The following is a 21941-nucleotide window of genomic DNA, read 5'->3' as shown; positions in this document are numbered from 1 at the left end:
CACGGGTTCAAGCCCCACCTTGGGCAAAAGATTCCTATATTGCAGGGGGATTGGACTAGATTACCCTTGTGAGAAAGTGTGAGGAGGAAGTTGCAAACAGGATAGAATCAAATAATTGTAGAGTTGGAAAGGACTCTGGTCTTAAGTCTAAATTTCAAAGGATAGAAAGAGGTCAGCACAGAGGTTGAAAGAGCAAGGATAGTCTGGGAATCTGCAGGCCCCTTAAGCCCCATGCAAACCCCTTTCTGCAAGCCGAGTTGCACCCAAACTTCCAGCAATTACCGTATTTTTCGCTCTATAAGATGCACCAGACCACAAGACACACCTAGTTTTTGGAGGAGGAAAACAAGAAAAAAAATATTCTGAATCTCAGAAGCCAGAACAGCAAGAGGGATCGCTGCGCAGTGAAAGCAGCAATCCCTCTTGCTGTTCCGGCTTCTGGGATAGCTGTACAGCCTGCATTCGCTCCATAAGATGCACACACATTTCCCCTTACTTTTTAGGAGGGAAAAAGTGAGTCTTATAGAGCAAAAAATACGGTATCATCTGTGCTAAACAGGAAATCTAGGGAAGCTGGCTTAAAGTGGCCACCTTCAAAATGGACAGTTTTTTAAAAAAATCTTTCCACTGCCGTACTTGCAACTGTTCGTTTCTTCTCCCAGGATCAAAACAACTTCCGTCTTCAAAGAATTTACTTCTGACCCACGTCAAATGACTTTCACAGCAGGGGGCTGTTGCTAGTTCATTATATCCGTATATTCGGGGGGTAGGGGTGGCAGGAACAACAAAAGCAAAAAAACCAAAACCCACATATAGGAAATTGCCAACAGCCTTATTGGCACAAAGCCCTGGTGTGTTTCGACCGGGTCTTTTCATTGTCTATTTTTAAGGCTATATGCCATTGGCCTGAACAGGCTGTTTGATTGCATAAAGATTTCTCACAGCCAAGCTGTTGTACGTTTGTACAATAGCCACTTTTGCAGGAAAAAGAAAAGGGGGGTAAGGTTTATTTGTTTGGATTTTAATCCAAGGAGGCTAAGTGACCAAACAGAAAGTTGCCACACTATTCTTTCTCAGTTGCACGACCAGAATAATAATATGGAGCAATCTTAAGAGGGTTGGGGTAAAAGGGAGGCTAGGAAAGACTGTTTAGTCCTCCCTTTCACAACTGCCTTGCAAGGTAGGCCAGTCGCTAGACTATCTGGATGTGAGATTCCTTGGAATCTCAGTTATAGGATGGAAATGTATATTTGGGTGCAATTAGACTGAAGACCTGACACATTGTTTGCTGCTCTGTCCTTTATATTGGGAGCCCAGACGGGGGGAAATTGTCACCCATTCTTCAGCTGTATCCGGATCAATTGCCTCAGGAAGGGACAATTGAACTTCAAGCTGATAAATAGCTGTACTTCATGCAATTGCTACCTAAATTTGCAGTGGCGGCCAATAAACTTGGTTCTAATCATAAAAGAAATTGTAATGGATTATAAATACATTACCTCGGACAATGATATACATGGTTCCTAACGGTTGCTTTGTGATTTCAATTCAAGTTTATTTTTATTTTTATTAATTCATGTAGAGTGCTCCCTCGGGTTACAGATGCTTCAGGTTACAGACTCCGCTAACCCAGAAATAGTACCTTGGGTTAAGAACTTTGCTTCAGGATGAGAACAGAAATTGCATGGTGGCAGCGGCGCAGCGGCGGCAGGAGGCCCCATTAGCTAAAGTGGTACCTCAGGTTAAGAACAGTTTCAGGTTAAGAACGGACCTCCAGAATGAATTAAGTTCTTAACCCAAGGTACCACTGTATTGCATTGGAAATTCTATATATTGTCAAAGGCTTTGGCTAAGTGCAATAAAGGAGACTGTGCAGCATTCAGAGAAGTGCATCAACAGAAGTCTAGTGCCCAGATGAAGGGAAGTAACAGTACTGCTCTATTCTGCCCTCCTGAGACCCCACCTGGAGTTCTGTGTCCAGTTCTGGGCAGCTCACTTTAAGAAGGGTATCGACAAGCTGAAAGGTGTCCAGAAGAAGGCGACCAAGATGACCAAGGGTCTGGAAACCAAACCTGCCGAGGAACGGTTAAGGGAGTTGGATATGTTTTGCCTGGAGAAGACTGAGAGGTGATAGGTTAGCCATCTTCAAATATTTGAAGGAAGGTCTGTTACATGGAAGGCAGAGAGCATGCTTGCTTTCTGCTGCTCCAGACGGGAGGACTCAAACCAGTGGATTCAAAGGACAAGAAAGGGCTAAGCACCAGGAAGCACTTTCTGAGGGTAAGAGCTGTTCAACAGGGAAACAGCTGCTGGACTCTCCTTTGTTGGAGGGTTTTGAACAATAGGGTGATGTCCATTTCAGGGTTAAATTTATCTGTGATTTCTGCATTGCAAGGGGTTGGCCTAGATGAACCTTGGGAGTGCCTTCCAACGCTACAATTCCATCAGTTACAAAGCATGCCTGCGCTTTGGTTCTTCTGTTGTTTTGCAAAGTGTGGATGAAGAAGAAGAAGAAGAAGAAGAAGAAGAAGAAGAAGAAGAAGAAGAAGAAGAAGAAGAAGAAGAAGAAGAAGAAGAAGAAGAAGAAGAAGAGTAGTAGTAGTAGTAGTAGTAGTAGTAGTTTGGACTTGATATCCCACTTTATCACTACCCAAAGGAGTCTCAAAGCGGCTAGCATTCTCCTTTCCCTTCCTCCCCCACAACAAACACTCTGTGAGGTGAGTGGGGCTGAGAGACTTCAGAGAAGTGTGACTAGCCCAAGGTCACCCAGCAGCTGCATGTGGAGGAGCGGAGACACAAACCCGGTTCCCCAGATTACGAGACTACCGCTCTTAACCACTACACCACACTGGCTTGCTTTCAAAAACCCAGACTGAATTGAGTTCCTCTCGGTCCCTACCTCTCGTTTCACCTGCTGTTGACTCCCTATGCTCCTGTTTTCTCTTGCTGTTACCACCACAGGGTGAAAAGGCCTGGGCCCAGTATACCTGAAGGAGCATCTCCACCCCCCACCGTTCAGCCCAGACACTGAGGTCCAGCTCCGAGGGCCTTATGGCAGTTCCCTCACTGCGAGACATGAGGTTACAGGGAACCAGGAGGGCCTTCTCGGTAGTGGCGCCTGCCCTGTGGAATGCCCTCCCACCAGATGTCAAAGAAATAAACAACTGTCTGACTTTTAGAAGACATCTGAAGGCAGCCCTCTATTGGGGAATTTTTAATCTCTAATGTTGTACAATTTTTTAATGAGCTGTAAGCCTCCAAAAGTGGCTGGGGAAACCCAGCCAGGTGGACGGGGTATAAAAGAATTCTTCTTCTTCTTCTTCTTCTTCTTCTTCTTCTTCTTCTTCTTCTTCTTCTTCTTCTTCTTCTTCTTCTTCTTGTCAACTTAACTTTGGCCAATGTGCTTTAATGATGGGTGGGGTTCTGCTTGCTTCCTCCCTCCCTCCCTTTATCTGATCAAAGCCATTCCATCGAAATATAAACACCAAGCTGGGAAAGCTGACACATTTCCTTCCTTACCAAGGTAGAAGACAATCCACTCAGCTAGAAGTATAATCTCTGACTGGACTGGAACCCTTGTTCTGAAACACACCTGGGGTGTGCTTCCTGCCACCCACTGCCCCGCTTGGGGCCTAGAAAATATCTGCAAGGAACACAAAAGCATTCTGACAGTGCTCCATAAACAGGAATATTGCTGCAATGGGAACTTTAGAGCAGGTTTGCATAACATTTCCATGTGAGCAACTGCAATTGTCCTCAGCCCTGTAAACCAGGCGTGGGAAATCACATGCAGCAGCTAGACTGGTGACTGGGAGTGGCCACTGAGACCATATAACACTGGTCTTGAAAAACCTACATCAGCTCCCAGTACGTTTCCGAGCACAATTCAAAGTGTTGGTGCTGACCTTTAAAGCCCTAAACGGCCTCAGCCCAGTATACCTGAAGGAGCATCTCCACCCCCATCGTTCAGCCCGGACACTGAGGTCCAGCGCCGAGGGTCTTCTGGCGGTTCCCTCACTACAAGAAGTGAAGTTACAGGGAAGCGGGCAGAGGGCCTTCTCGGTAGTGGCACCTGCCCTGTAGAACGCCCTTCCATCAGATGTCAAGGAAATGAACAACTGTCTGACTTTTTGAAGACATCAGAAGGCAGCCCTGCTTAAGGGAAGTTTTTAATGTTTGATGTTTTATCACTGCTTTATTATTATTATTATAATTCTGTTGGGAACCGCCCAGAGTGGCTGGGGAAACCCAGCCAGATGGGTGGGGTATGTATGTATGTATGTATGTATGAATAAACAAACAAACAAACAAACAAATATTATTAGGAGTGCTAGAGAGAGAGGGAGACTTGGCCTTGCAGCAGAATCTCAAGTCTCCATTCTGGGCTGTTCTGAACTGAAACAATCATGGAAATGATGTCCATATACCTCAGGCTCTAAGATCATCACATGAAGGCTTGTTGGTGACCCCACCTGCAGGGACTACCTGGGTGGCCCCTGACCTGTGACCTGTGACAGGGCCTTTTCCATGGTGGCTCCCCAGTTGTGGAATGCCCTCCCTGGTGAGGCACAGCACGGCAACATCAGGCACATCTATGTATATAGGAAGAAAGTCCCCATTTTCTGCAGATCTTTTTTTATGTACCCCGATTCGAGATGCAAATAATTAAGCGATATGTAAATGGTCTTATATAAATCAAAATAATTGCCCATCCCACACCTTTCGAGGCTTTCCCTCTATCGCTTTCCTAATTGCAAAAAAGAAAAAAAATGCTGCAACGTGGATTTGCTGCATTCGAGCCATCCAGGTGTTGCTGAAATCCAGCTCCCATCAGCCTCTGCTGGCAGGAACCAGAGTCAGGGGGATGATGGGAGTTGTATGCTAACAACACTTGGCAAGACAAATGTGCCCCACCCTGACACTAGGGCAACAAAGTGCTTTCATCCAGTTCCATTGTGAAACCCTAAAATTCTGGAATGTGGTTGGGGTCATCCCACAAAATACTGACAGCCTACAGGCAACACCAGGGAGATGACAACCTGGGAACGCACCCTGTAAGACAGGATTTCTAATTCATTTCTTATTTATTGCATTCATATCCCACCTTTTCCCTCCAAGGAGCTCAAGGTGGCATAGATGGCTCTCCCCCTCCTCATTAATTCCCACAATAACCCTGCAAAGTAGGTTAGGCTGAGAGGCAGTGACTGGCCCAAGGTCACATTCAAGTGAGGTTCATGGCCAAGCGGGGATTTGAACCCAGGTCCTAGGGCAATGGGTGGTGCTGTGGGTTAAACCACAGAGCCTAGGACTTGCTGATCAGAAGGTCGGCGGTTCGAATCCCCGTGACGGGATGAGCTCCCGTTGCTCGGTCCCAGCTCCAGCCAACCTAGCAGTTCAAAAGCATGTCAAAGTGCAAGTAGATAAATAGGTACTGCTCCGGCGGGAAGGTAAACGGCGTTTCCATGCTCTGCTCTGGTTCTCCAGAAGTGGCTTAGTCATGCTGGCCACATGACCCGGAAGCTGTACGCCGGCTCCCTCGGCCAATAAAGCGAGATGAGCGCCACAACCCCAGAGTCGGCCACGACTGGACCTAATGGTCAGGGGTCCCTTTACCTTTACCTTTTACCTAGGGCAACACTCTAACCACTACACCACACTGGCTCATCAGCAGGATCACGAAGATCCTGTGGCTGGGAGATCAGGGAGCAGTGAAGCTTACTAACAAAATGGAATTAGCAAGGTTTCTGGATGCCAGGATGCAATTGTGGTAATTCTCTGCCTCCCCTTGAAAGGGGGAGGAGAGAAAGGGAGGGAGGAGGGAGGGAGGGAGACTTTGATAATGAAAGAGAAACTGGGAGGGGGGAGCTAGAAAGGAGCAACAGAAAACTTTGATCTGCAGCAAATTCTTATTCATGATTAGGCTTGTTGATCTAATTGCAAATAGAAACCCAGAAGGTGAAACACAAAGTGATAATCAAATATGTGATGTGGCGTAGGCCAGGGGTGGGGAACCTTTTTCGGCTCCGTGGGACAGATCCTTATCAGGATCTGCCTCACGAGCTGGGTTTGAAAGGTGAGTGGGTTTGCCACCTGTCAAAAATCGCTTCTGCTGGGATCTTAAAAGGGAAGAGGGAGGAGACTTGCAAATGCCCTTTTGTGACTGCTTCGCATATTGCGACCTTCTTTATGATATCAGGGACTTGAAAGTGAAGGAAGAGGGAGGCTCACAAATGCATTTGCAAACCTCTCCGCCTTTAAGTCCCTGACACCTGGAAGGGAAGAGGGAGAAGACTTGCAAAAGCAGGAATTATGTTGTGGGTGCAGGCAGAACCTTCCTTAGTTTTCTTTTATTGATTTACTTGATTTCAACAATTTATTGATTTATTGATTTACTTGATTTCAGAGGGGCAGCTGCCCCGCTGCTCCCCCTTGGCTACGCCCATGTTTGTGGGGCACTCTCTCCTCCCCTTTTATGTCCACAATCTTGCGCCCTTCTCCTGACTCTCTACTCATAGGCAGCTAGGTAAAGGTAAAGGGACCCCTGACCATTAGGTCCAGTCGTGGCCGACTCTGGGGTTGTGGCACTCATCTCGCTTTATTGGCCGAGGGAGCCAGTGTACAGCTTCCGGGTCATGTGGCCAGCATGACTAAGCCGCTTCTGGAGAACCAGAGTAGCACACGGAAACACCATTTACCTTCCCGCCGGAGTGGTACCTATTTATCTACTTGCACTTTGACGTGCTTTTGAACTGCTAGGTTGGCAGGAGCTGGGACCGAGCAACAGGAGCTCACCCCGTCGTGGGGATTCGAACCGCCGACCTTCTGATTGGCAAGCCCTAGGCTCTGTGGTTTAGCCCACAGTTCCACCCGTGTCCCCATAGATAGCTAAGTGGAGATGAAATCCTTACACTTAGACTTTGCAATCTTGCACCATGCTGGGAACAGAATTACATAGGTACTGCATGGTAAATCCCTGTCCTCCTGCTCATCAGCAGATGTCACCAGTGGTTTGGGGAAATTGGCCTGGTGGGCCAAATTTGGCTCATGCACAGGATTCTTCCCATGGGTGGGCATAGCTGTGCCCTCTTTTTTGTACACAGGACACCAGCAGCTTAGTAAAAGTGGGGGGAAGACCTGTTCATGTCACACCCACCTCTTTTCATTCCCGTTTGTGCCTTGGACTCTCTGTCCAGTTAAATATTTCACACGCTGCTCCCTGCAGACTTGCAGTCCACCCTGCAGTGTACTTGGGAGTAAATGGCCCAACCTGCCACATCAAGCAGAAAGCTGAAGGAGTTACTTGCATGAGGATGTATTTCCGAAGAAGGGCTCCAGCCTGCTGCTTGAATCTTCCTTCCTTCCTTTGCTAGTCAATTTTGCTATTGCAGGGGAAGAAGGTACTAGAGGGGAGGACTACTTAAGAAGTACATCTCCTTCTCCATTACTCACCCCCATTCATGCATGAAACTGACTAGTGCAAGTCAAATGGAGAATCTGCATAAATGACCAGGTGTTTTGCACATTCACCAGATCCTAGGGGGAAATAATGCAGTGACCTTTGCTCACAGAGAGGTGGTGGGGTTTTTTGCATAATTGCCCCATCAGTGTCCACAGTCTCCAAAATGATGTTGATGGATGTGTACAATACCCTCCAACATGGCCCTGAGGAAAACCAGGATGTGTGTCTTTTGGGGTCGAGCTCCTGTGCGAGTCATGTGACTCGTGCGAAAGCAAAGCGCCCCCAAATCTGTGTCTTTCACAGCCGCAATCTCGGGGGAACTAGGTGACTTGTGTGAGAGCATGCACCCCCCCCAAAACCAGGATGCTCTGCTTAAATCGGGACAGATGAGGGGCATGCCACTCAATGGCACAGGCAGGGTATTTTTGGTACATTAGCCAAGTCAATGTGCATATTCTCCACTTGGACCCTAATGCACATTTCCTCATTAATGCATGATTTTTTCATGGCCTATGGAGTTCATGCATAATGGTGGGGCAATTTCCACTGTTCTCTAACCATGCTTCTAATGTGTGCACAGTCTGCATCCCAAAGAGAAACTGTGCAAAATGCCTAATATATATGCACATTCTCCATTCAACACACATCAACCCCAGCATGTGCACTGTGCACACTTTTAAATGGAGAACAGGAGAAGGAAACCTTAGCTGTGCAGGTTCCAGGTTATGATGGGCCCCTGTGTTGAGATGTCTTTGATGGGGAGCCCCACAGCTGATAGGAGCAAAGGAATATCGTAAGCTGCCTCATCCCATATGAGACTGTTGGTCCACTGAGTTCAGTAATGTCTACACTGACTAACAGGAGCTCTCAAGGGTTTCAGGCAGGCGTAGCATCTTCCTGGGGACGCAGGTGGTGCTGTGGGTTAAACCACAGAGCCTAGGACTTGCCGACCTTGATCAAAAGGTCAGCGGTTCAAATCCCCGTGGCGGGGTGAGCTCCCATTGCTCACTCCCTGCTCCTGCCAACCTAGCAGTTTGAAAGCATGTCAAAGTGAAGTAGATAAATAGGTACTGCTCCGGCGGGAAGGTAAACAGCATTTCCGTGCGCTGCTCTGGTTCGCCAGAAGCGGCTTAGTCATGCTGGCCACATGACCCGGAAGCTGTACACCGGCTCCCTCGGCCAATAAAGCGAGATGGGTGCCGCAACCCCAGAGTCAGCCATGACTGGACCTAATGGTCAGGGGTCCCTTTACCCTAGCATCTTCCAGTCCTACCTGAAGATGCCAGGGGTGGAATCCAGGCCCTTCTGCGTGCAAAACCAATGCTCTGCAATTGAGCTACAGCTCATCTCCCTCTTGCTCCCTCCTTTCCTCCTACACATACCACTAAAAAGCAAGCACGGGGAGTTCCCAATCTCAGTGAAGAAACAGCAGAGGAGAGTGCAGCCGAACCCTTACCTCTCCCATAATTGGTCAAATCAAAGTTGCCCTCAGTCCAGTTGGTTTTCTCCCCGCAGAACCTGCACCTTTTCCCCTTCATGTGGGGAAACAGTTGAGGTAGGGGGGATAGGTTCTGTAGGGAAATGGGCGGGGAGGGAAGGGTTAAGTATCTCCTCCCCACTTACTTCTGTGCTCCTGCTCAGAACCTCCAGTGCTACTTTTCAGTTAAAACACATCCTCCCTCCCTCTCTGTCTGTCTGACTGTCTGTCCGTCTCTCACACACAGAGGGAGTCTAGTTTAGCCCCAGCGTCAGACCCAGTGTGCCCTGAGGCAGGCTCCTTTGTCTTGTCAGCATTCCCACAACTCCTCGCTTGCCCAGCTGTGTCTGAAAGTCCCAAGGAGGAAGAGAACTTCAGTTCCTGGTTAGATCTCTCCACAGGCAATTGACGGCTTTCCCTGTCCGGTCACTAAGATTTCTATTTCAAGATTGGCAGGCCAGGCAAAGGTAAGAGCTTGAGTTTCCCCCACAAAGTCCTCTGAGGACATGCACATCTCAATTCGACTGAGCAAGAAAAGAGGCTGATCTAATCTGAACATGCTGAAAAGGGGATCTGGGGTCTTGGAGAGGTGGGGCTTGGCCCACATCCTAGGGGATCAAAGGGAAAGCAGAAAGCCCCCCCCCTTCCTCCTCCTGCCAGCCTGCAATTAACAGAGGCAAGGCTGAAATGTACCCAGAAGAAAGGGACAAACACTTCCTAGCCAAGAACATGAGACCATCATGTGCAAAGATAAAGAGCTCAAGTGCCCAGTGGGAGGCAAAGGTAGAACCAAAGGGAATCCAAAAGCTTTGCCTTGCTATCCATCAGCTAACCCACAAGGATGTACTTGAAGGCAGAATTAGAATCAGAAAAAGAAAGGAAAGGGAGAAAGAAAGAAACAATAAATAAAAAGATTTAGCAGCTCAGGAAGTGCCTGAGGGTGGTACCCAAAGTCCTCAGTGAGTAGCTTAGTCCCTTCCACTAATCCTACTCCAGAGCAATGATTTTCACAACACAATGTTTTCCACTTACAACTTGTTCAATGTAAGAAGAGCCTGTCAGATCAGGCCAGTGGCTCATCTAGTCCAGCATCCTGTTCTCACAGGGGCCAACCACATGCCCAAATGGGAAATCCCACAAGCAGGATTTGGGCACAAGAACACTATCCCTGCCTGCAATTTACAGCAGCTTGTATTCTGAAGCCATTGTGAATAGTAGCCATTACTAGCCCTGTCCTCCTCCACAAATTTGTCCATTCCTCTTTTAAAGCCATAGAAGCTGAAGGCCACCACTGCCTCCCGTGGGCAGGGTTCGAAATTAGCCAGGGGCCAGGCGCCTTTTGCACCTGGCTATCGACCGCTTGTGGCCAAGCGAAGGTGCCTGGACATCAGGATGGCTTCTGACATCTCCACCATCTGGAATTGCATGCCTTGGGATCATTGGATCTTGACTGCTGACATACACTGATATCTCATCCTGTAGAATTCTATGAGTTATATTTTATCTGAACCAGAATGAATTTCAGGAACCAAAATGCTTTTTCTGTGCAGCCTGAGCATGAGCCGTGAACAACCTGTTGACTGTTGCAGCTTGTCTTCACTTGCCCCACCCCAATGCCCTGCTCACAGTTGTGAAGAACATTCTTATGTTATGAATGGTCCATGTTGCCATTCAAAAAGAGAGAGGTCAGAATAGGCCGATAGATATGTGGACTGTCCCTGGATCAAGTGACTTTCCTTCTTTCAGTTCTCAAAGTTCTTAACCTAGCTCAGTGTTGTCATCTGAACTAGCCAGATGTTTAACTGAGAATCAATCACATTCAGCCCATCCTTTGAGAAAAAAGACTTTAGAGCCATATTGCCCCCAAATGGCCACTAGACATTACGATTTGGAATGTAACCTTGGTTTAAGGAGACATTTGTCGCCTAGCTTATATACCTGAGTTTCTAACAGTGCCCGTTAATAAGTACGGAGTGAATAAGTAATATATTTTATCTCTCCTGAGTCTTTCAGCACTCAGCTTCATTGAATGCCCGTGGATTCTGATACAGTGGTACCTCGGGTTACATACGCTTCAGGTTACATATGCTTCAGGTTACAGACTCCGTTAACCCAGAAATAGTGCTTCAGGTTAAGAACTTTGCTTCAGGATGAGAACATAAATCATGCTCCGGCGGCGCAGCAGCAGCGGGAGGCCCCATTAGCTAAAGTGGTGCTTCAGGTTAAGAACAGTTTTAGGTTAAGTACGGACCTCCGAAATGAATTAAGTACTTAACCCGAGGTACCACTGTATTATGAGAGAGGGACAAAATCTTTTCTCTCTCTACCATCTCCATGCCATTTATCTAACCAACATGTGTACCTATGAGTGAAATCCTCCTAATATAATGCATTTCATTTTCACTGATCTATATGTTTACACTTTACCCTAGCACATTTATTTACTTATTGCATTTATTCCCCACCTTTTCTTCTGGGGCACTCAAGGTGGCACACAGTTCTCCCTCCTCCTTTAATCCCCCACAACAACCCTGTGAGGTAGATTAGGTCGAGAGCTGGTGACTGGCTCCCAGCGAGAGCTTCATGGCCAAGTGGGGATTTCAACCCTGGTCTCTTCTGGGTCCTAGTCTGGCACTCTAACCACTGCACCAACACTGGTCTGCAGAAGTGCATTGCTAAATTTGGAGAAGTGCCCATTCCAAAGGATTTCAAATGAGGCAGGCTGGCTTTTAAACGTGAACCAAATTGTCTTTCTCCCCTGTCCTGTGGGAAGATGGCCTGCCTGCAAACTCTGTTGCCAGCAGATCAGATGCCATAAACGACAGCTACCTGTTTCATTTCGGATATCTCATCTCTCCAGGCACTAGATTTTCTCCATCTCCAGCCTTCCAGATTTCTGTGCCCTGCTCTGCCCTGCTATTTATTCCTCTCCCTCTTTCTCTGTGCATATTTGTGTATTGCCCCTAAGGGACCTGAGTCCTCCCCACAGCTGATGCCACTGACTTTTGTTTCCAAGCGAGTGAGTCATCCTGGACTCCTCGCAGCCCCCGTGGCTGATGTTCGCCCCTCCTTGGGTGAGTGACAGGGCGACTTGGAACTGAAGCCATCTGCGTTCCGGGTCGGAATATCAACTAATTCCGCTGGTGCAGCCCATGCGCCAATCACAGAGCAGATGATATGACTGTGCCTCTGCTTATAACAACCCCAACTAGCATTTCAGGAAGAAAGCTAAGCAAGCAATGACATATCCACCAGCGCCGGGGGACAAACCTCATGGTCACCTATTTCAGGAAGCTGCCTAGCAGTGTGCTGTCCACACTGACTGGTGACGGCAATCTGGGCTCTTTGGAAGACCAACTCGAACTTTGAACTTGATGCCTGCAGTGCAAGCGTTCTACTGCTAAGTTACAGTCAACCCCATGGGCTTTGGTTACACCGAGTGCTGGCTGGCGCCCATTGGGGCTGGCGGGGCAGAAAGCAGGAAACTCAACAGTAAAGGTAAAGGGACCCCTGACCATTAGGTCCAGTCATGGCCGACTCTGGGGTTGCGGCGCTCATCTCGCTTTATTGGCCGAGGGAGCCGCCGTACAGCTTCTGGGTCGTGTGGCCAGCATGACTAAGCCGCTTCTGGCAAACCAGAGCAGCACGCGGAAACGCTGTTTACCTTCCTGCTGGAGTGGTACCTATTTATCTACTTGCACTTTGATGTGCTTTCGAACTGCTAGGTTAGCAGGAGCTGGGACGGAGCAACAGGAGCTCACCCCGTTGCGAGGATTCAAACCGCCAACCTTCTGATCGACAAGTCCTAGGCTCTGTGGTTTAACCCACAGCGCCACCCGCGTCAACAGTAGGTGGTGCCAGCTCCAATGACAGGCAGAAAGGCTAACAGTAGGTGGCGCCAGAGACAATGAGAGGCAGAAGCAACAAATTCTAGTTTTGTCCCCATCCTCCCTCCTGCTGTGTTCTACAAAAGCACAATGGAGACCAAGGAAGAGGAAGCTGGCAGGCAGTGCCATCCCTTGGACTAGTTGTAAGGAAGTTGGCAGGCAGGGTGGGATTTGGCTGAGGGCAGGTTGAGGTCAGTAGGGCAATGCTCCAATTTGCCCAAATGGCCTAGCCTCCATTGGCCACCCCATAGCCTCTGGGAAAATCATACTGCTCTTAAAGGAAGCTTGCAGCTTGATTGCTTTTCCTACTCGGGGAGATGCCAGAGGTTGAACCCGAGATCTCCTCTGTGCAATGCGTGGGCTCTGCTGCCAAGCAATGTCCCTTCCTATATGTAAATAAATGCTTCTGAATGGTTGTAAGGAGTTCGCCGCAGAAGTCTATCTAGATGGCATCGTTGGGAGCTGGATATACGACCTGACAGCCATCTTTAGGCAAGGGGGAAAAATAGAACAAGGTTACCGGGCACTGAATGAGCCATGCTCTATTTTTACCCAGGAGCTGGGAGGAGGTAGAATGCCTCCCCAATGCCTCTCATAGAATCGCAGAATCGTAGAGCTGGAAGGGACCCAAGGAACATCTAGTCCAAGCCCCTTGCAATGCAGGAATCTCAGCTAAAGCACCCATGGCAGATAGGCACCCAACCTCTCATGGGTGGGGAAGAAGTCTTTCCTTAGCATCTCACACGCTGTCTAGGGAGCATCGGGATTTGCACCATGGGTGATAGTTAGATGCTAACAGAAGGGTCTTTTTTTGCATCAGGATCCCACCCCACTGCCTATCCACAGAGAGAGTAGGGGGTAGGCAACCTAAAAGATGAAGATGGAGTCTTTGCTCACAAGGCTCCATCCTTGGGGGATGTGGTCATAATTCTGCCCCACAGGAGAGAGCCAGTGTGGCAGAGTGGTTAGACCAGTGGTTCCCAACCTTTTATTGGCCATGCCCCAACTAAGCAGCTCTAAAATCCTGGATGCACGTCATTCCCCCCCCCCCCGTGACATATAATTCTTATTATTCCAAAAGTGAACTCCTATTCACGTGGAGGAAGCCTAAAAGGCCATGAACGTGGTCTCAACAAGCTTCCAAATTGCCCCCCTTAAAAAGCAAATTGCCCCCCTGTGGGGCGTGTGGGAACCATGGGAACCATGGGGTTAGACGGTCAGACTAAGAACTGGGAGACCAAGGTTCAAATCCCCACAGGGAATGAGTGACCTTGGAGGCCAGTCATTGTCTCTCAGCCGAGCCTGCTTCACAGGGTTGTTGTGAGGGTGAAATGGGGAGGGGAAAAGCAGGCACGTCACCTTGAGCTCCTTGGTGGAAAAAGGCTGCTCCATCTAACTCAGCACTGTCTACACTGACTGGCAGCAGTTTTCCAGGGTTTCGTACAAGAGTCCTTCCCAGCCCAAGCTGGAAATGCCAGCTGAGATCAAACTTGGGAATTGCCACATGCAAGGCAGATGGTTTAACCACTGAACCCCTATTCACAGTCCCCCCCTTTCTTTTTCAGGACCTTGTAAAAGTTTCTGTTTCGACAAGAGGTGGTGCAAACTGCTGGGTGCAACGCCACAAACCCTGCAGGATACCTTAAGCAAAAAGCAAGCAACAATTTGCATATTTGCAGAATTTATACGTATCATAGATAGCGGCTTCCCTCTGTCGCCAAATCTGGGTTTACTGTGGTGCAGAATTGTAATGCTTCTGTATTTTCAAAGCACATAGAATCATAGAACTGTACAGCTGGAAGGGACCGGGAGGGTCATCTAGCAGTCCAAACCCCTAGAATGCAGGAATGTAGGGTTCGAACCCAGGAGCTTGAGATTAGGAGTCTCAAGATCTACCGACTGAGCTACCCCAGTTATGCCCAGCCCTGTCCATAAAGGTAAAGGGACCCCTGACAATTAAGTCCAGTCACGAACGACTATGGGGTTGCGGTGCTCATCTCACTTTACTGGCCGAGGGAGCTGGCGTTTGTCCGCAGACAGCTTCCGGGTCATGTGGCCAGCATGACTAAGCCGCTTCTGGCGAACCAGAGGAGCGCATGGAAACACCATTTGCCATCCCGCCGGAGCGGTACCTATTTATCTACTTGCACTGGTGCGCTTTTGAACTGCTAGGTTGGCAGGAGCTGGGACCGAACAACGGGAGCTCACCCCGTTGAGGGGTTTCGAACCGCTGACCTTCTGATCGGCAAGCCCTAGGCTCTGTGGTTTAGACCATAGTGCCACCCGTGTCCCAATAGCCCTGCCCATACCTAGCCGAATATTTGGCTTCTGATGGCCTGTTGGGTAGGACCACCCCTCAAAGTCGCTCTCTTCTTCCCAATCCTGTCTGAAGGTGGGATGCAGAATGAGAGCATCACACACAATCATTACCAGGACTTTGCATCCAGTCTCAGTGGCTTTGCTTATCCAGAATGAAGTGTGGAGGGGATTACGATCCTAGCAGCTTTGATCACTTCCTTCTTGCCGTTCAGTTATGGAGAAAAGACGACAATGAAAGGTGGGGGCGGGGGGAGAGGGGAAGGAAGATGACAAGGAGCCAAACCTGTCAGCTTTATTTAGTCGGGGGGTTTTTTCGGAGATAGGCACCTGAGACAATCTTAACAAGTTGGGGCAAAAAAACTATGAATGAATGAATTCAGTGAACGCTCAGGTATGTCAAAGTGATGACTTAGTTTTAATTCCATGAAACTAGGGCTGCAAGCATTAATTAATTGGCACCATTTGCTGATGGTTGCTTTAATGACAGGGGTGTGTGTGTGTGTGTGTGTGTGTGTGTGTGTGTGTGTTTTAAAGAGAGAGCCAGCAAACAGAGGGAAGTCACTATCCCCGAACTACAGACCCCTTTCGTGCTTCAACAAAGGAAATATAGAGTGCTGCAGAGAAAAGGAAGATGCAAATCAGAAGGTGTAACTATTCAGGAGCATGATCCTGCAACTATTATGCAGAAGCCAGAGGGGCATCTTGAAAGTTTCATAGAATTGTAGAGTTGGAAGGGACCATGGGGGTCATCTAGTCCAACCCCTTGCAATGCAGGAATCTTTTGCCCAATGTGGGGCTCAAACCCACAACCCTGAGATTAAGAGTCTCGTGCTTTACCATCTGAGCTATCCCAGGTCAGTTTACCACCCTGTGGGATTCAAGCTATAGAGTAGATCCTGCTTGCAGGTTTCCCCGTTTGGGCATCTGGTTGGCCACTGTGAGAACAGGATGCTGGACTCGATGGGTCTTTGGCCTGATCCTGCAGGGCTCCTTACCCACCTTGTATATTTATATAATAAATCCATGACATCACAACATCATACAATACATAAGTATAATGGGTGTAGCCAGGGGAGCAGGGGGCAGCTGACCCCTGCCAAAATCAAATCAATTTTAAAAAATTAATTAAAAGTAGAAATAATCGGAATATTTGAAATCGAAATGCTCGCTGATGATGCCATGAAAGGTTTTCAGCAAATCCAAGAAAACTTGTTTTAGTTGATTTTTTAAAAATAAATTGAAAAAAGGTGTGCTCATTGTAATTTTGCAAAATATGCTTGTTAACTGCATGAAAGTTACTCCCTGATTTTCTTTTTTTATTATTTAACTTCTTAGGTTTTTTTTATATATATTAAATTTTTTATTAAATTTTCCAACATACATTTATAGTATCCAATCTAAATTTATCACATATTTTCTCTTTTAGACTTCCTTCAACCTCTCTGACAATCATCCATTATTCAAATTTTTAAATACGCATTTCCTAATTTTATATTGCATTTTATAAACCTTCACACACTTAGTTTTCATCAATACAATAGTCCTCTATCATTTACAGAACCTCTTGAAATCCCACTAGCGTTATTTGCTCATCACATACACATTTCAGATAGTCTGAAAATTTTCCCCAGTCTTCAATGAACTTTTGATCTCGTATATATCTGATCTTTCCTGTTAGTTTGTCCAGTTTAGCATACTCCATCAGTTTCATTCTCCATTCTTCGAGCGCCGGCAGTTGTTCCTGTTTCCATTTTTGGGCCAATAATATTCTCGCTGCTGTTACTGCATATTGGAAAAGTTTACAGTCCATTCTATTTATTTCATTTCCTACTATTCCTAGAAGAAAAGCCTCTGGTTTCTTAACTAACTTCTTAGTTTTCAAATGTCTGAAGATTTTGGCAGATTTTTCTGAGCGCTTGGGGGTCAAAAGAAAGCAATTTAAAACAACCATAGTTGAGAAATGCCATTCCAAATCTGCTAGACAGAGCCAGACAGAGGATGGTGACAGGTAGTTGTTCTGTCCCTTGCCCCCCCCCCAACAGAAATCCTGACTATGCCCATGATAAGTATGCAAAAGAGCTTTAACATAACCATAATACAGTGCCCAACCAATTGCCGCATGTTAGCAGGGAAAACTCACAAACATACCAAATGCATCAATTTAGCAATGGCTGCTTAGCTGGGCAGGTGTCTCAGAAACAAATCTAACCAAAAGCATTTGTGGAAAAGCACACAGCGCAAGAAGGGGTCTCACAGACTACAAACTTGTCCCTCCTGTTTTCACCCCTCACTTTCAGCAACCTCAAGAGACCAGACTTGGGACCACCATCCCATGAGAACTATGTGGAGTCCTTCTAGCGATGGTAGCTGCTGCCTTGTTAGAGGTAGCCAGCCCAAGTCCAGGTCTTTGTACATTCGAGTTTTCTGCAAATATTGAGAGAAGCAGGGTCAGGACAGGCAATCTTTATCACCATGTTGGTGGTGGCGCCCTTCCTGTGGAACACCCTCCTGTCAGATGTCAAGGAGACAAAGAACTACACAACCTTGAGAAGACACCTGAAGGCAGCCGTGTATCGGGAAGTTTGCAATGTTTGACATTTTATTATGTTTTCATTATGTGCTGGAAGCTGCCCAGAGTGGCTGGGGCAACCCAGCCAGATGGGCAGGGCATTAGGTAAAGGTAAAGGTACCCCTGCCCGTGCGGGCCAGTCGTGTCCGACTCTAGGGTTGTGCGCTCATCTCACTTAAGAGGCCGGTGGCCAGCGCTGTCTGGAGACACTTCCGGGTCACGTGGCCAGCGTGACGAAGCTGCTCTGACGAGCCGGCACCAGCGCAGCACACAGAAACGCCGTTTACCTTCCTGCTATAAAGTGGTACCTATTTATCTACTTGCACTTAAGGGTGCTTTTGAACTGCTAGGTGGGCAGGAGCTGGGACCGAATGACGGGAGCTCACCCCGCCGCGGGGATTCGAACCGCCGACCATGCGATCAGCAAGCCCTAGGTGCTGAGGTTTTACCCACAGCGCCACCTGAGTCCCTAGGGCATTGTCTTTATCATTATCATTATCATTATCATTATCATTATCATTATTATCATTATCATTACTACTGTTTCTATTATTAGTGTAGTCTCCTGAAACACCCAGACCCACCATTCCTGAAGCATGCAGCAAGTCGGACTTGGGAATCCGGTTGCCCTCTCTCACAACTGGATGCCGGAAACAGAAAAACAAGGCATTCTCACCAATGTATAGTCATACCTCTTGTTATGTTCGGTTAAGGTTACGTCTTTTCAGGTTGCATCCCACGGTGACCCGGAAGTACCAGAAAGGGGTACTTCGAGGTTTCGCCACTCATGCATGTGCAGACACTCAAAATGATGTCATGCGCATGCGCAGAAGTGGCAAATCGCAACCTGCGGATGTGCAGGCGCGGGTTGTGTTCTGCTCATGTTGCGAATGGGGCTCTGGAACAGATCCTGCTCGCAACCAGAGGTACCACTGTATTTATTCAAGATTCACTGAGAGATATGGAGGTTGCAGCCACCCGAATAATGGCGTTGCTCCAACTGGGCTGCCCTCCCTAGCAACGCAAATTCCCTTTACGGTGGCCGTCAGGGGTTAATCGTCTATGAGTCTTTTGCTCTTGCACTTTCAATGCACGCCAGGTTCTGGGAGAAGGGTGGATCAGGAATGCTTTCCAGTGATCACGTGTCAGCTGGCTGATCTGTCTTTGTTTCCCCCTTCTCTTCTCCCATCACCTCCCAACTCTTCTGTTCACCTGTGACCTTCCTCAAAGCCCCACTTCAAATCAAGACTGCCTTCCTCTTTTCAGGAAGGTTCAGGAGGAGCGGGGCAGCGCTCCCCACCACTCCTCCTCAGTCCAGCCCCTGGCACAGCAGAACCACCAGGTGTTGAATGTTGTACCAGTCTGGTTGCATTCTCTCCAGTATACTCTGCCTTGCATTCATGAGACATAACCTGAGTAATGTACCAATGAGGCAGAATGATGTGTGGACAGTCCGGTATAAATCCAGTGCACTACTATTGGGTCAATGACATGTTGCACATTACACCAGCAAAAAGCCCCCCCCCCCCCGGTCTGGAGGGGCCCTGCCCCTGAAGCACCTCTGCTTTATTTACTGGCCATATTAGCACCCCACATTTCAGATTTAAAAACTTGAAAGCCGTTTAGTTAAAATGCATTGATATCGGCAGTGACAATTTTTCTTTAAAATGTGCTGTTTTGTATCGTCATTTATCTATTTGCCCTGAGCTCCAAACCGGATGCAGGGCAGGATATAAGAATCTCGAATAAGAAGGGAAATGATTAATTCCGATAAAACTAAGCTTAAATCCATAAGTTACAAAACAGCTTTTCTAATACATATATATTAAAAAATCAACTCAGGGAGACCAGTGTTCAAATCCCAACTCTGCCATGAAGCAAATTTGACAACTTACTGTCACTTAGCCTAAAAGTGGTCTACCTCACAGGGTTGTTGTGAAGATAAAATGGAGAGAGGGGAAAATAAACTTGACCTCCTTGGAAGAAAGGCCAGATATAGAGATTAGAGATAGAGATAGAGATAGAGATATATAGACACATTAATAAATAATTATAAATAAGAATTTAAAAAAACGAATAAAACGATTGATAGCCCTTATCATTTCTGCTCTCAATGCTTCTTTCTGAGGAACCAAGTCCTACAGACACATTTATTTATTATAGTTATATACCACCTTATCTTCCAAGGAGCTCAAGGTGTGGTGTACATGGTTCTCCTCCTCCCCATTTCATCACCACAACAACCCTGTGAGGTAGGTTGTTAGGCTGAGAGATCTCCAAGGTCACCCAGTGAGCTTCATGGCTGAGTAGGAATTCGAGCCCTTGTCTCCCAGGCCCTAGCCCACCACTCTAACCATTACACCACAATGGCTCCTCATATCACAACACCAGACGTGCACAGCCAAGGGACCTACCCATCCACCTGGACCTCCGCGTCTCTTGTGACCATCCTGGGCTGCGCATCTCCGTTGAGCTCCTTGCTGTTGCTCTTCAGGAGGTCCAAGACCGGCTCGATCTCTTTCAACAGTTCACTGTTCTCGACGCTGCCGTTGAGGCAACGGTCAGAAACGTCCCCGCTCCCTTTCAGAGAGTCCCGGGGGACGGACCCAGCGATCACCCCGTTGATGTGCACCAGGGACTCATCCCCCTGCCCGTTCTCCCGGGTACACCGTGAGCTGACAGAGCCCCCCATTGTATGGTCACCTCCTTGCCGCTGATCTTTGGTGTGGATCCCAAGGCCGGCCGGGAGGTCAACCACGGACGGGGAGGTGGCGCACAGGGGCCTGGTGACTCGGACGGTCTTGGGTGTCCCGTCTCCGGTGAAAGTCGTCTCCAGGTGAGTGGTGAAGCCCTCTGGGCCTCTCAAGATGAGGACGACGTGGGTTTCGGAGGCAATGCTCCTCAGGACCTCCAGAGCGGTGTCATAGTTCATGTCCACCAGGGGGCGCCCATTCACGGCGAGGATGATGTCCCCGGTCTGGATAAGGCCACTTTGTTCAGCCGCCCCTCCTCGGATCAGGTCAGAGATGATTACTGGCGGCTTGCTGACACGCTCCTTCACCAGGAACCCGAGACCCCCAACCTTGCGCTTGAAGAGTTTCACGGAAATGACATTGGGCTGAATCTGCTGTACACTGAACACATTCTCTTCCATTGTAGTCCTCGGGTCTTCTCTGAATGGGGAGCTGGCGGTGCACGCAGGCCCTGTCCTGGCTGGCTTGCAGCCTCTGGAGGGAGAGGGGAAAGGAAGGCGGTTCCTCTATTCACCTGAAGGTTCCTGATTCTCCAGACCTCGAATGACCAGAATGCCTCTGCAAGACATCAGTTGCTGGACGTCAGTTCTGATGTAGCACCGGGTCTCCAGCCTTGGAATACAACGAAGCGAGCAGACCTCTGTGGAACGTGCGAAGAGAGCCAGGCATTGCCCGGCTGAAAATATGGGGCTTGCTGAACACACTCGTGGGGACTTGGGTTGGAGGTCCGCTTTACATCTTCCTTACCTACAAAGCAAGAAAGGAAGGAGGGAAATAAAAGAACAATAAGGGAAGATTGGCTGGTGTCCCATACCAAGATGGGCTGTGCCCACGTTCTCAGGATGTTGAATGTATGAAACACATTTTATTACTCTGCAGTCTGTATAAACAGGTCAGATGGCATCAAATCAACCCAATATTAACAGAACAACCTGACTCTTTCCATGTCAAGGTTCTCCTTGAGCAGTGGTGGCCAAACGTGGCCCTCCAGCTGTTTTGGGACTACAGTTTCCATCATCCCTGACCACTGGTCCTGCTAGCTAGGGATGATGGGAGTTGTAATCCAAAAACAGCTGGAGGTTTGGGCACCACCGTCCTAGAGGATAAGGTTGATGCTATTACATTGGCTGTAGCAAAATTCCTCTCGGAGGCTGTAGAAATCAGAAATCGGTATGTACAGGCTAAAGCCAGGCTAGCAAGGTCAGTCTTACACCATAATAACTGTTGGTATATATTATGTTGTACATGAGGTTTGACTAGACTGTGTATTTTTGGGTCTATGGACTGCAATAAAGCTGTGTGTGTGTGTGTTTAAAAAATCAAGGTATCATGCTGGATAGAACAAAGCACTGGCTCTGTTAACTATCTGCAAGCTTCAGATGTGGCTATCTCCTGCTCAGACTACTGCAAGGCTCTCTGTGTGGGGCTCCCTTTGAAGGACACTCAAAAACTACAACCGATGCAGAATGTAGCAGCT

At 48.0% G+C, this 21941-nt stretch overlaps 1 protein-coding gene across 4 annotated transcripts in view; it reads right to left on the bottom strand.

Annotated features, from left to right (window-relative positions):
- NOS1 (nitric oxide synthase 1) overlaps positions 1-21941 on the bottom strand; it is a 114109-nt gene that overhangs the window by 54785 nt on the left and 37383 nt on the right. For 3 of the 4 annotated variants that reach the window (XM_053369870.1, XM_053369872.1, XM_053369871.1), the window contains exon 2: positions 20126-21211. The exons of the other annotated variant lie outside the window; for it this stretch is intronic. In XM_053369870.1, coding sequence (XP_053225845.1) covers positions 20126-20865 — 740 coding nt within the window. In that variant the 5' untranslated portion in view covers positions 20866-21211. The remainder of the gene's footprint in view (positions 1-20125; positions 21212-21941) is intronic. 4 annotated transcript variants of the gene reach the window in all.

Source organism: Podarcis raffonei, chromosome 16, assembly GCF_027172205.1.
Source record: "Podarcis raffonei isolate rPodRaf1 chromosome 16, rPodRaf1.pri, whole genome shotgun sequence".
NCBI lineage: Eukaryota > Metazoa > Chordata > Lepidosauria > Squamata > Lacertidae > Podarcis > Podarcis raffonei.
The sequence above is the reverse complement of the archived record's forward strand: the minus strand, read 5'-3'. Positions and strand labels throughout refer to the sequence as shown.